At 63.0% G+C, this 12,601-nt stretch overlaps 4 protein-coding genes across 6 annotated transcripts; 3 read left to right on the forward strand and 1 right to left on the reverse strand.

Annotated features, from left to right (window-relative positions):
* The first annotated feature begins 41 nt into the window (after window positions 1–41).
* On the forward strand, window positions 42–2,177 carry KXD1 (KxDL motif containing 1). Of its 3 annotated transcripts, none has more exons than XM_027783202.2 (5): window positions 42–143; window positions 457–557; window positions 652–804; window positions 1,307–1,353; window positions 1,732–2,177. In XM_027783202.2, exons 2-5 carry the CDS (start codon window positions 463–465, stop codon window positions 1,965–1,967), a joined length of 531 nt encoding a protein of 176 aa, XP_027639003.1. In that variant the 5' UTR covers window positions 42–143; window positions 457–462; the 3' UTR covers window positions 1,968–2,177. The 3 variants fall into 3 exon arrangements, with proteins under 3 accessions (XP_027639003.1, XP_055660853.1, XP_027639004.1); XM_055804878.1 differs by having other exon boundaries at window positions 60–198; XM_027783203.2 differs by lacking the exon at window positions 42–143 and having other exon boundaries at window positions 349–557.
* Window positions 2,178–2,600: 423 nt separating this feature from the next.
* On the forward strand, window positions 2,601–4,016 carry UBA52 (ubiquitin A-52 residue ribosomal protein fusion product 1). The gene is made up of 5 exons (XM_055804883.1): window positions 2,601–2,685; window positions 3,213–3,332; window positions 3,403–3,489; window positions 3,607–3,709; window positions 3,857–4,016. Exons 2-5 carry the CDS (start codon window positions 3,230–3,232, stop codon window positions 3,948–3,950), a joined length of 387 nt encoding a protein of 128 aa, XP_055660858.1. The 5' UTR covers window positions 2,601–2,685; window positions 3,213–3,229; the 3' UTR covers window positions 3,951–4,016.
* Window positions 4,017–4,248: 232 nt separating this feature from the next.
* On the forward strand, window positions 4,249–7,128 carry REX1BD (required for excision 1-B domain containing). The gene is made up of 5 exons (XM_055804880.1): window positions 4,249–4,288; window positions 5,289–5,371; window positions 5,898–6,102; window positions 6,189–6,277; window positions 6,571–7,128. Exons 1-5 carry the CDS (start codon window positions 4,286–4,288, stop codon window positions 6,641–6,643), a joined length of 453 nt encoding a protein of 150 aa, XP_055660855.1. The 5' UTR covers window positions 4,249–4,285; the 3' UTR covers window positions 6,644–7,128.
* Window positions 7,129–7,240: 112 nt separating this feature from the next.
* CRLF1 (cytokine receptor like factor 1) lies at window positions 7,241–11,857 on the reverse strand. The gene is given in 11 exon segments (XM_055805175.1): window positions 7,241–7,939; window positions 8,103–8,281; window positions 8,579–8,747; window positions 8,823–8,980; window positions 9,229–9,398; window positions 9,785–9,915; window positions 10,452–10,580; window positions 10,582–10,623; window positions 10,625–10,723; window positions 10,725–10,742; window positions 11,768–11,857. Coding segments are annotated over 11 exon segments (1,209 nt in total). The 3' UTR covers window positions 7,241–7,915.
* Between the last annotated feature and the right edge of the window lie 744 nt (window positions 11,858–12,601).

Consider the following 12,601-nt stretch of genomic DNA (forward strand, 5'->3'; position numbering starts at 1 on the left):
AGCACCGTGACGCAAGGGCGCGCTGACGCCACAGGGTTACGCTCGACGTGACCCCGCACCCGGAAGCGAGGTGCGGCTGCTGGTGCTGACCCCGGTGCCGCTCCCGCTCCCGTCATGTGAAGTGGCGGGACGGGCTCCCCCAGGTGTGCGGGGCGTCACCGGGCGGGGCATAGGCCCGCGTCCACCCGAGGGACCCCGGTACCGGGAGGGCGCCGCCCGGGGGCGGAGGGGGGGGCCGGGGGACACCGGTACCAGTGGCGGGTGCGTGCGGGGCCACCCCAGGAGCGAGCACGGCGGCGGGGAGGGGGGGTAGCTCCGGTATCAGCGGCGTGGCAGGGCGGAGAGGGTCCCGTTACCGGGGACGTGAGATATGGGGGGGTGTCTCCGTTACTGGTCCAGGGGGCGCGGCAGGCTCCCGCCCCCCCCCCGGCTGAGACGCCCCCCGCGGTCCCGCAGGCCGCGATGGAGCCCACGGCCTCGCAGGTGTTCTGCGGGAGGGTGCTGGGCATGGTCAACGCCGAGGACGTCAATGCCATCATCCTGGCGCAGAAAAACATGTGAGTCCTGGGGGAAACGTCCCGCAGGAACCCCGGTACCGGCACCGGGAGCCTCCCGGGATCTTTGCCAATTTCATCTGCTTCCCCTGCACAGGCTGGATAGATTTGAGAAGACCAACGAGATGCTGCTCAACTTCAACAACCTCTCCAGTGTCCGCATGCAGCAGATGAACGAGCGTTTCCTCCACCACACCAAGACGTTGGTGGAAATGAAGAAGGATCTGGACAGCATCTTCCGGAGGATCCGGTGGGCAATGGGGATGGGAACATGGCTGCCGGCAGGGAGGGAGATGGCGCAGAGAGCGCAGGGTGGCAGGTCGAGGTCTAGGTTGGCTGTGGGGGCATTAACATGGGACACGAGTAGGAGCTTGGCATTGTCTTGGAAGTAAAAACAGTCGGTGAGGGGAAAGCGTGGGGCTGGGGGGCACGTGTATCTTCCACAGCGGCTGGAGCTTTAGGATTCCTTGAGTCTGCTCCAGCCGGGATGGTCTGCACTCCCTCAGGGCAGCGGGAGGGATGTGGCACTGCTCAGGACAGCTACAGAGTGCGGAAAAACACCTGATGTGCTGAGGGGGGGGGGGTAACAGGAGCGCTTGGGGGTTCAGGGAGGGAGCCCCTCTGCCCAGGGAACCCCCTGGGATTCATTTACATTGTCTGTAAATGCTGGAGAGTGGAGGGAGCCAGCCGAGCAGCTCAGCTCCGGATCTATCAGCTTCCTTGTGGTCTTAGCTCACTCTCTCCTCCCCTAGGACGCTGAAAGGGAAGCTGGCGAAGCAGTACCCGGAGGCTTTCAGCAGTGAGTGATTTCTTCCGACACGTGGATTTTCTTCCCATGCTAAGAGCTCCTTTTCCTAAGAACGCGTGAGGTGGCTCTTGGGAGTTTGGAGAAGCCGACAAGACGTCCAGGCACGCACCAGCGAGTGACTGCTGCGCTAAAAGCCTGAAAAGCTTCTTGATTATATTAAATGTAGTTGCAAGAAGTTAATGACCACTAATTTACATGGCATCGGTTTTTTTTATTGATTACTGCCACAAGCAGAAAAAAATTTAGAATTAGCAAATTGTTGTGCTGGGGCATCTGTCATACCTGGTGTTGTACCTGGTGTCGCACCAGTGTCACCTCGCCTCATGTGGCCACAACAGGAAAACTTAACATTTGCATCTTCCCTTCCAGACATCCATGAATCTCCCATCCTAGAAGACGATGATGACTTTGACCCCGTCCCGAAAAGCACGACAACCACCATCGCTACCTCTGAGCAGAGTACGGAGTCCTGCGACACCAGCCCTGACATCATCTCTCCCACCATGAGTCAGGATTTTGAGGATTTATCCCAAGGCCAGTATGATTTACCGGCTGTGAATGGACAGAGTCTCACAGATGAAGACACGGCTAACGACCTGGACTAGGCGTGCAGGTCCTGCACTGCCACTGCTTGCCCCCATAGAACTTTATATCCTGTATTTATATTTGTGTGGTTTTTTGGGAAGAGGGAGCAAAGGCTGAGAGAAGCAACGGCCAAGTGAAGAAGGCTGCCCTTCTGCCTCTAAACTGCTGCCGTAGTGTAAACCCCGTGACTTGCTTCGGGGTAAATAAGTAAAACGTGGGTTTGAAACGCCTCTTGTCCTTTCTCGTTTGTGCAGTCAGGAGAGTGGCAGAACCCCACCTGCGATGCAGACTGTGGCGTGGAAGAGCCGGTTTGGGGCACGGGCGGTTTTTCTGAAGGGATGCTGGCTTTGAGGCTCGTGTCTGCCAATACTCCGGCTTCCCAGGGGTCTGTCCATGCCAGGGACCGGCGCTTGCTGCCTGCTTGCCTGGGGCAGGGGCTTGGGCCCGCTTTCCCTTTGGGTCTCGATTGCCCCGGGTCGTGCCTCAGCCCCTGGCAGGGCCCGCAGCTCCCGGGGCCCGGCTGGGCGCTCCGGGGCCTGCTGCGGCCTGCGGGGGGCTGGGGGCGGAGGGACGGGGGGGCCGCGGGGCTGGTGGGGGCCAGGCCTGCGGTACCAGGGCGGGCGGGGGCCTCCGGCGCCTGCGCGCTGGGGTGGGGCGGGGCTATGACGCGCCGGAAGTGACGCAGCTGCGGGCGGGTTCCGGTTCCGGCCGCCCCTTTTCTCAGCAGCGAGGCGGCGGGTGCGCGCGGGGCGGCTCCGGGGCCTGGGAGCGGAGCGGGGGTCTAGGAGCAGGAGTGGGGCGGGGGGTCGGACCCGGGATCGGGGAGCCGAGGCCCAGGAGCGGGGCAAGGGAGCGGGCGTGATCGGGGCTGGGGCTCGGCGGAGCGGGGGGTAGGAGCGGGCCAGGGCTCGGGAGTGGGGGCGCGGGGAGCGGGCCCAGGAGCCGGTGGGGTGGGGGTGTCGGGGCCAGGGCTCGGGAACGAGGGAGCAAGGGTGGGGAGGGGAGGGGGCCTAGGAGCAGGGTAGGGGGTCGTGGCCAGGGCTGGGGAGCCGGGGTGCAGGAGTTGGGGGGACAGGGAGAGGGCTGGGACCCGGGAGCGGGACGGCTCCACCCCCGGGCCTGGGAGTGAGAAGGCGGGGGGACGGGGGACGGGGGGACACTGCATCGTGGCCAGGGACAGGTGGGTGTGGTGACGGTGGGGATCAGGACCGCGGGGTGTTCCCTCAGGGCCCGGCTGGGGGTGACACGAGGGCTGCTCTCCACAGGCGCAAACGGTGCCAAGATGCAGATCTTCGTGAAGACGCTGACGGGCAAAACCATCACCCTTGAGGTGGAGCCCAATGACACCATCGAGAACGTGAAGGCCAAGATCCAGGATAAGGAAGGTACAGGTGGGACAGGGGAGCCATGGGGCAGCCCCCACTGCCCTCCGCCCTGATGGTTTCTCTCCCGCAGGGATCCCCCCCGACCAGCAGCGGCTGATCTTCGCGGGCAAGCAGCTGGAGGATGGACGCACCCTTGCAGACTACAACATCCAGAAAGGTGCCTCAGCAGCCAGCCACGTCCCGGCTTTTTTTATATTTATTCATATTTTTGAGGGGTGCCAGGCACTCCCTAGCATCACTTGGCCCCACCGTGACGCTTTGTCTCTTTTTTCAGAGTCCACCCTGCACCTGGTGCTGCGCCTGCGGGGGGGGATCATCGAGCCCTCCCTCCGCCAGCTCGCCCAGAAGTACAACTGTGACAAAATGATCTGCCGCAAGTGTGTTCCCCCTGCCTGGCCCCGCTCCCCCCTGCCCATCCCATTCTCCAATCCTGCTCCCCCCTGCTCATCCTGCACCATAGGGACCCTGCCCCAAATCTCCTTCCCTGGGGAAACAGGGCTTTGGTGACATGTACCCCTCCCCAGGTGCTACGCCCGCCTGCACCCACGTGCCGTGAACTGCCGCAAGAAGAAATGTGGCCACACCAACAACCTGCGCCCCAAGAAGAAGGTCAAGTAGAGTGGGTAGCGGTAGCACTGCCTGCACCCTGCCCGCACCCTGCCAATAAAGCATCACAGAGCTTAAGCTGGTCCCGTTTTGTGCTGGTTTTTGCCCAAATTGCTGTGGTTTTCAATAAAAGGGGGGGGGGGGAGTTGGGGGAGTGTTGGGGGACAGGGAAGCGGGGAGGTGGGGTATTGGAGGCTGGGATGGGGGGGAGCTGCGGGTTGTTGGGGGAGGGGGGGGTGTTGGGGGGGGGGGGGGGGGGGGAGGCGGCGACGATGCCGTCCGGTGCCTGCAGGGGGCGGCGGAACCGCGCTCCGCCCCGGGCCTGCGCCGTGCGACGGGGCCGGGCCATGGTGAGCGGCACCGGGCCGGGGTGGGGAGGGGGCCCGGCCGCGCCGTGCACGCGGGGCTGCGGCATGCGGGGACCCAGATGCGTGCAGGGCGGGAGGGGGGGGCCGGGCTGGTTTGTGTGGCGTGGCCGCGGGGGGGCCTGGGGCAGGGGGAGGGAAATGGGAGGGGTCCCGGTGCCGGGCTGTAGCGTGCACAGGGCAGGGGGTTCGTACAGGCGTGATTTGGGGGGGGTCCCTGTGCCCTCTGTACAGCGTGTACATGGCGGGGGGGGGTACCAGTGGCCTTGTGTTGTGTGCACATGGTGTGGGGGGGTCCCTGTGCCTGTCTGTGTTGGGTGCACATGACTGGGGGGGGGGTGTCCCTGTTCCCCTCTGTGTTGTGTGATGGCCAGGGGTTCCCAGTGCATGGGTGGGGGGCCTTGTGGGGGTCCCGGTGCCATCTGGTTCATGCATGCATGGCCGGGGGGGTCCCGGTGTCCATCAGTATTGTGTGCACATGGCCGGGGGGGGGTGGTCCTTGTGCCCATCTGTGTTGTGTGCACATAGCCGGGGGTTCCTGCTCTATGGGTGGGGGGCCTTGTGGGGGTCCCGGTGCCACCTGGTTCACGCATGCATGGTCGGGGTGTCCCGGTGTCCATCAGTATTGTGTGCACATGGCCGGGGGGGGTCCCCCTGTGCTTGTCTGTGTTGGGTGCCCATGGCTGGGGGGGTCCCGGTGCCGATCCACACACACATGGCTGGAGAGGTGCCAGTGCTGGACCCAAACCCAAGCACTGCAGCTGGGCTCAGCCTGGGTGCCCCCGGGGCGGGGGGGGGGGGCGGGACGACGACGACGACGACTTGCCCCAGGACTGGGACAAGACCCCCAGGTGATGCCAGCTCTGCCCAGAACCCGGTGGCCGGAGCAGAGCCACCCTGTGAGGCAGCAGGCACCTGCTGGTGACACCATCATGCCAGGTTGCCACTATGGTGGCAGGTCACCACTGTCCCCTTCCCTCTGCAGACGGACGAGGCCGTGAGGGTGCTGCTGCAGCGGCTGCAGGTGCTGCAGGGCGAGCGTGCTGAGGCGTATCGGCTCCTCGAGGAGTGAGTACCAGCACCGCTCTGCGCCCTGGGACGCGCACCCATGAGGACAGGACCCGCTAGGGTGGGCAGGGGGACACAGCCCCTTCCAGGGCAAGGGATCCCCCAGCAAGGAACCGAATCCCCCATTTTTTTTTCATCCTGATGGGAAGAGGCTGCCGGGGCGGAGCAGCAGCCATGGGGCGGCTGATGAGCTCCAGCTGGCAGGGGGACGCCCGCGCTGGACACCTGTATCCTATTTTAGCATCCGCCAGGAGATGATGGACTTCCCGGGACACAGGAGTGCGAGTGAAAAGGAAAAAAAAAAATACACACACACACACCCCCCCTCCCCAAAGAGCAGCTACCAAGCCCATCCCGTGCGAGGGGTGAAGCTGCCTGGTCCCGGGGACCGAGAGCTGCCAGATCTGGGAAAACCATCCCAGTCCTGCCTGTGGTGCGGCAGCAAAGGGAGCACCAGGATGGGTTGTGATCCCGGTGTCCCCCAGGTGCAGTGACAGTGGCTTTTCCCCCCTGTCCCCCTGCCCAGGGGCCACCAGGCGTACCTGCACAGTGCGCCCCACTATGACTTCCCCCGTTACCGGCAGCTGGTGCACGAGATCACGGTGGCCTTCAGCGGCATCTCCCGGGAGGTGCTGCACATCGCCGGGCGCCTGCGGGACCAACTTGCCCGCCCCGACCTGGCCCAGCACCTTGCCCAGCTCCAGGAGCGGGAGCAGGAGAAGCTGCAGCTGGTGAGTGCCGGGCTGGGGGGGGCCCCGCTGTGCCTGTGGCTGCTTTGGCGGGGGGGGTCTCAGCTCCCTCCGTGTCCCCACCGCAGACAGCACAGCTCCAGCTGGCCCGGCAGCAGGCTCAGGACCAGCCCGAGGTGGACGCCCATCAGCAGGAGGTGCGGGAGCTCAAGCACAAGTAGGTGGTGGCCCCGCCGCTGTCTCCCCCTACTTGGGGATGGCAGCAGCCCCCCGCCCTGGGCTAGGAGCCCCTTCCCCACATTTCCCCTTCCTGCAGCCCAGGGGGGCCCAGATGGTGCCTTCAAAAGCGCTGGCGGCCGCAGCCCCGGGGAGGGTTTGGCGATGCTGCGTGGCCGTGGTCCCCTCGGCCTCCCCGGGCTGAGTGTTTCATAAACAGCGCGGGGAAGGCGAGGCGGCCCAGATAATACGCTCCATATGGGCTTTATTTATAGTTTCCATCCGCTCTCGTAGGCTAATTAAAACCATTGAGGCAATCAGCGAAATTCTCCAGGACCTCAAGTACGATTCGGAAGAAGCCGAGTGATGGGTGTCCCCGTGGGAACGGCTGGAGGGGCCGGCTGGTGGAACAGGGGCCCCGCTCGCCCCCCACCCGCTCCCAGTATGGCCACTGCAGCACCCACGCCACTCCAGCAAGGTGGGCATCTTCCCCTCCACCCCTTTTCTTGAGCACAGGCTGGAAAAGGTGGAGAACCCCCCCCTTCCCCCAAGAAGTGGGGTCCCCCTAAATCATGAGCATCCCTCAGCGGAGGGGTCCAGCGTGGGGCTGGCTCCCCTCCCTGGCACTGCCGGCCACACTGCGGCTTTGCCGGAGGAACAACCACAACCTGCAGTGCCAAGAGGCTGCCTTGCCTTGCTCCCCACTGAGACAGGCACTGCCTTTGCAGCAGCCCCCCCAAAACCCACCTCTCAGGGCTAGGGGTGCAGCTGATCCCCGTGCCACTGCCAGTGCCAGTGCCCCCCCCCAAGCACCTTTTCTGCGGTCATCCAAAATAAACCTGTTCCCATGGAGCTGGCCTGCGGCACGTGCTCTAAAGGGTTTGTCGTCTCCCCCCTGCGCCCAGTGCCACCCCCTCTACCGTGGCTCGGTCCCTTGGGAGCCCCCGGGCGGGGTGACAAAGGACACGGGTCCCATTTGGCTGCCCGTTGCATCCCCGTCCCTGCGCACCACTGCCGCTCCGCTGACGCAGACCCCGGTGGGGTTTCAGAGGTTTATTGGCATTAAGCTTAAATCTGTTCCTAATTGACTGAAATGGAACCAAAATAAGGCTGGTTTGAATCAAAATTGGAGCAGGCACTGGGCAAACCCCAGCAGCCTCAAACCAGCCCACGTGGCTCCCCAGGGACAGACCCCCCCCCACGCGCTTTCACGTGAGTCCCTGGGGAGAAAACAGCCAAAATCGCTTCCTGGGGTGGCTGTGCTGAGGGTGGGGGGACACCCGGGAAGCCCCCGCCGCCCCTATCATCCCAGAGGCTGCTCTGGCTGGCAGTTAAGGAGCGAAGCCTCCGCATCTCCCCCCAGCCAGGCAAGGCTGGGGGGTCCCCTGGCTGCCACGGGGTGCGAGCGACATGGTGGGGGGCCGTGGTCCCATGGGGCCAGTAGCACGTGAGGGGCTCCCGGGGCTGGCCCAGCCCACCCCCCCCACCTCGCCCCATCCCGTCGCCCGGGGCCGTGGGGCTGCGCTTCGCCCCGGCCGCCTTCCTGCTCCCCCCCGGCGGGGCCGGGGTGGGCGCGGGTGGTCCCAGGTGGGCGCCGGGCGCCCCGTGTCATCCTGCTGGCGCTCGGTCCCCCCGGGGGCTACAACTTATCGCCGGGAAGAACCTACAGAGATGAGCAGAGCCCCGCGTCGCCGCCGGCCACGCATCCCCGGGGTCAGTGTCACCGCATGCGTGTGTGTCCCGCAGCATCCCCAGGGTGGGGGGGATCACCCCGCACACACACACCCCCGCCAGGGAAAAAGAAGTGCGAAAGGCTCCTTACCTACCTGGTTGCGTGTTTTGTGCGATTTCTGCAGCCACACGCGCCACTGGTCGTAAAGCTTGATGCCAAGGTTGGAGCAGCCATACGCATGTTTCTTCACCCACCCAAAAAACTGCTTCAGCTCCCGCCGCAGCGTCGTGTTTTGCTCCCCTCCTTTGGGGTCGCAGCCCCCCGCCGCTCGCTCTGCAGGGAGGAGGAGGTCAGTGCCGCCAGGTGGGGGGGGACCTGCCTCAACCCCCCCATTGCTGCCACACCGTAAATAATGGCGGGCGAGAGGGAAACAAGCGGCATTTTGGCTCCCAGCTGGGAAAGCCGAGCTCCAAATTGGCTCCTTTGCAAGAAATCCAGGTGGCGGGCATGGAGCAGGGAAGGGCCCCCTCCAGCACGTCCCGTGTGCACAGGGGAGGGGGGAGCGCAGCCCTCCCGGTGTCCCCCCCCCTGCCCGCCACGCACTGCCAGCCTGACGCTGGTGGTGCTCACCGCTGCGTGGAGTGGAGGCGGCGGTGGGATTGCTCCAGTCGCTCCAGATGCCGGCTTTTTTGGAGCCGTAGATGCCGAAGGGATTACAGCGCACCTGGACGAAGTAGACGGTGCCAGGGCGGAGGCCAGCCAGGCGGCAGGACGTCTGGTTGCCCACGTCGTCCACTACCTGGGGAGGGAGGAGATGGCAGCTCTGTCGAGCATCCCGCACCATCCCAGCCACTGGCGCGTGATGCCGACCCACCTTCCACTCCGAGCTGTCCTCCACCCGGTACTGGATCTGGTACTTGGCTTGGAAGAGGAAATCCTTGAGGGCCGGTGGGGAGCTCCAGCGGACACTCAGCTGGTCCTCCAGGTCCCCCACCCGGCTGACGTGCACGTCCGACGGCGGGTCTGTGGTGACTGTGGGGACAGGGCAGGGGCTGGCGCCAGCAGCGCCATGGGGCTGCGGGGGTTAAGGAGCCGCAGATGCCAAAAAAACCCAACAACCCACCAACAACCAAATCTCGGAGAAAACAGCCTAATTCGATTAGGAGCAATTCTGCTCACATATCGCCCATTTCCTGCTGCCCCCCCCCTCGCTCCAACATCCCACCGCGTGAACTGTCGGGTCACCAGCGTGGCAGTGGTGTCACGGCGCCATTGCTCACCCACATCGAGGATGTCCAACATGACGACATCGGAGACGGCCACCCCCAGCCGGTTGGATGCCTCCACCCAGATCTCGTAGGGCGTGAAGAGGGCCAGGTCCTTGGGGATGTGGCAGGAGTAGGGCCCAGCCGTGTGGTACTCCTGGCACGTGTTGTCTCGGCCGTACCACCTGTGGGCAGGTGCTGAGTGCCGGTACCAGCACCACTGGGTGCCGCGGCCAAGCTGAGGATGCTCCCCCATCTCCAGAGGAAATGGCTGCTCCCAGTGGGGACTGCAGCTCATTTATCTGCCATCCACCACCACTGGCATCGCGCTGCCAAGCGGCTCCCAGCCCACCCAGGGCCGTGCAGCTCCTCCTCACCCTCCACCTCCCCAGCACCCATGGGCCACCACCACCCACCAGTGCCCGTGGCGGATGAGACCCCACGGAACTCATCACACTGGGCACCATCCCCAGCCAGGGGCCAGCCAGCGTCAAGCTCCCCATTCACCAGCAGCTTTCAAATCCCATGCCAGCTTTTTTAGGGATACCGGGAATGGAGGTGGGCACCCCACCTGAGCTTGTACTTCAGGGTGTAGTTGGTGTGCAAGAAGGTCTCCCCTTCCGTCCCCGGCGCCCACTTGCAAGTGAGGTCCTTCATGTTTTTGGACCAGCAAGTGATGTTGACTGGTTTTTCTGGGGGGTACTGGGAAAGGGGAAAAAAATAAATTAAAATAAGAGGTGGAGAGGGATGAAGAGGTGCAGTGGAGGAACGCAGCCCATGGTCCCGGCGGGCGATGCCACCACTGTCCCCGCTGGCTGCAGGTTTCCACCCCCTGGCTGCAAATGCGTTTGCCAGAGGGTTTGGGGTCCTGCCCCTCCCCAGCTCCAGAGCCGTCTTCTTTCAGCAACAGCAACCCAAAAAACAAATCCAAGCTGCATTCCCAGCTAAGCCTCTGTATTCCTAGGACGTAGCATTGTCCTTAAAATAGCCCGAGATAAAATCTTATGATTATTGATTTGGACAAGTGTAATTTTGCCGAGGGTTTGCCAAAACAGCCTTTCCGCTGCGCGCTCCTGCATCTCAGGGCACCAGCCACAGACCGCGGAGAAGTTAAAATGTTTTGGCAAGAACTGGGATGCTGATCCCCGCAGGGATCCCCAGATCCCCTCGCCCCCGGCTGGCGAGCACACCCCGGCGCACACACAGCGCCAGATCAAACCCGGCACGTGCGACCGCACCGACGTACATCCAACGTAAAGGCAGGAGCCGGCCAAGATGCCGCCGTCTCTGCTGTGACACACCAGGTTGTCCCCCGACTGCTGCCTGGAGCCGTTGAGGCGGGCAAGGGCCACGCTGAGCGTGGTGGGGGCCAAGGGCGGCGTAAGAGGCGGCGGGCAGGCGCCGGCCGTTTCAGCGTCCTGTACAGGTCCTCGGCTTTCAGGTGAAAGTCGGGGCTGACCGTGCACGTGGCAACCAGCGAGGAGCCGATCAGCAGGGTGGGGTCTTGGGGGGGAGATCACTGCGGGGGTCTGCAGCCAGAGAAACAGAAAGGGGGTGGGGGGTGGGGGTCAAAAAAATAAATTGATATATCATTTTGTAATTATTTTTGTTCTATCTTCTATTTAAACCTATCTACATCTATTTAAATCTATTGTCTGGCTATACAAATCTATCTTCTGTCTATAAACATCTATATAAATCTATCTTCCACCTATATAGGCCTATCTATTCATCTACCCATCTTCCACCTATATAGGCCTATCTATCGTTCCACCTATATAGGTGTATCTATCTATCTATCTTCCACCTATATAGGTCTATCTTCCTCTATTTTCTAGCTATTTAAATCTATTTTTTAGCTATTTTCTATATATACAGTTATACATTCCCGGCGGCACAGCCCCTCGCCGGCAGCGCTTGCCCCCTCCGAAGCAGCAGCGGCAGCAGAGAAGGCTTGGGGGGGGGGGGGGGGGGGGGGGGGGGGGGGGCAAGTGGGGGGGGGCTGTTGCTCCAGCCGGGAAGCACGAAGCCTTTGGGGAGCTCTGCAGCACGAGGCTGGGGGGTCCCGGTGACACCGTGAGTTTTTCCAGGGCTGGGTGGGGGCTGGGTTGTTCCTTTGTACATTTTCATGACACAAGGCTTTCAAAAAGCAACTACGGGAAAGTTTTCAGGGCATTCCCCCGCCCGCCACTACCACTTTCCCCAAGGACACTGGCCAGCAGCCTCCCCCCCCCAGCACACACCGCCGAGGCCAGGCAACGCTTCCCAGCCCAGACCCGTGCTGACCACCCACCTGACCCCAACCATGTGCAGGAAACCCATCGCTCACACCAGGCCACACAGGTCCGAGGGGCCCCCCCCAGGGTGGTCCATGCTGGGGAGACCCTCCCACCATGGGAAAGGCCCGCCCCTCCCCCCCCCGTTGCTTTATTTTGAGAGCCCTCCACCACCAGGCTTCAAGGAAGCAGCTCCCCCCAGCCCCGCTCTGGGATTTTCCATGTCCATCAGCCTTATCGGCTCTGTCCGCACGCGCCAGGCTAATATCCCAAATTACCTCCCGGAAAGTGCCGTGACCTTCCCTCCCCTCTGACCTCCCCGGCCCCCCCTTGGCTTTCAGCGCCCGCCGGGCCACTCCGGCTCCCATCCTGGCACAATTAATGCTCCAAAATCCCTCATTACCCCTGGAGAAATCTTAATTAGCGGTTCCTGCCGTTGCTCTGGGGGTGCTGGCGAGGTGGGGTGTAAAAGCATCCAGGCATGAAAGCATCCGCAGTGCCAAGTTCCCCTGGGGTACCCGAGCATCCACGGGTGATGGCAGGCAGCCATCCCACCCACCCCCAACACAAACCCTTCCCGGGGGGGGGGGGGGGGGGGGGGGGGGGGGGGAGAGGGGGGGAAGGTTCAGCCCCCCACCTCACTCCATCCCTCTAGCGAGGCCTTCACGATACAGCCCCCAGCCCCACCGAGCAGCCCACCCAGCGCCAGCTCCCAGCACCGAGCCCGGGGCTGCTCCAGCACTGAGATAGACCCCGTGCTCTGGGCCCTAATTCGCTTCAATCTTCATCTGAACAGCCCCAGAAACACACACGAGCGCCGTAAAACAGACACGTTTCCCCTCCTCTGAGCCGGACCCTCCAGAGGGGCCAATTTTGTATGTATTTTTTTTTTTTTTTCCCCTCCTACAAATTTTTTTTCTCCTCCAAGCAAGAGCCTCTTGAGGGGCCAATTTTATATTTTTATTTTTTTTCTCCCTCTGCAATTTTTTTTCCCCCTCTGTGCAAATGCAACGCCGAACATGTGTTTTGAAAGGGAAAAGTGTGAAGTTTTCCGATCGGAGAGGAAAGGGCCGGAGAGACGCAGGCTGCCTGTGGAATGTGCAAGTCGCAAC

This window comes from Falco peregrinus, chromosome 5 (genome assembly GCF_023634155.1).
Source record: "Falco peregrinus isolate bFalPer1 chromosome 5, bFalPer1.pri, whole genome shotgun sequence".
NCBI classification, from domain to species: domain Eukaryota; kingdom Metazoa; phylum Chordata; class Aves; order Falconiformes; family Falconidae; genus Falco; species Falco peregrinus.

What these genes read in the sequence shown, in the direction of transcription:
- KXD1 (XM_027783202.2), top strand. Translation starts at nt 463, where the DNA reads ATGGAGCCCACGGCCTCGCAGGTGTTCTGCGGGAGGGTGCTGGGCATG. An exon ending in ATCCTGGCGCAGAAAAACAT is followed by an intron (nt 558 to 651) that starts GTGAGTCCTGGG and finishes TCCCCTGCACAG; the next exon opens with GCTGGATAGATTTGAGAAGA. An exon ending in GTACCCGGAGGCTTTCAGCA is followed by an intron (nt 1,354 to 1,731) that starts GTGAGTGATTTC and finishes CTTCCCTTCCAG; the next exon opens with ACATCCATGAATCTCCCATC.
- UBA52 (XM_055804883.1), top strand. Translation starts at nt 3,230, where the DNA reads ATGCAGATCTTCGTGAAGACGCTGACGGGCAAAACCATCACCCTTGAG. An exon ending in AGACTACAACATCCAGAAAG is followed by an intron (nt 3,490 to 3,606) that starts GTGCCTCAGCAG and finishes CTCTTTTTTCAG; the next exon opens with AGTCCACCCTGCACCTGGTG. An exon ending in GACAAAATGATCTGCCGCAA is followed by an intron (nt 3,710 to 3,856) that starts GTGTGTTCCCCC and finishes ACCCCTCCCCAG; the next exon opens with GTGCTACGCCCGCCTGCACC.
- REX1BD (XM_055804880.1), top strand. An exon ending in AGCAGGAGAAGCTGCAGCTG is followed by an intron (nt 6,103 to 6,188) that starts GTGAGTGCCGGG and finishes TCCCCACCGCAG; the next exon opens with ACAGCACAGCTCCAGCTGGC. An exon ending in GTGCGGGAGCTCAAGCACAA is followed by an intron (nt 6,278 to 6,570) that starts GTAGGTGGTGGC and finishes CCGCTCTCGTAG; the next exon opens with GCTAATTAAAACCATTGAGG.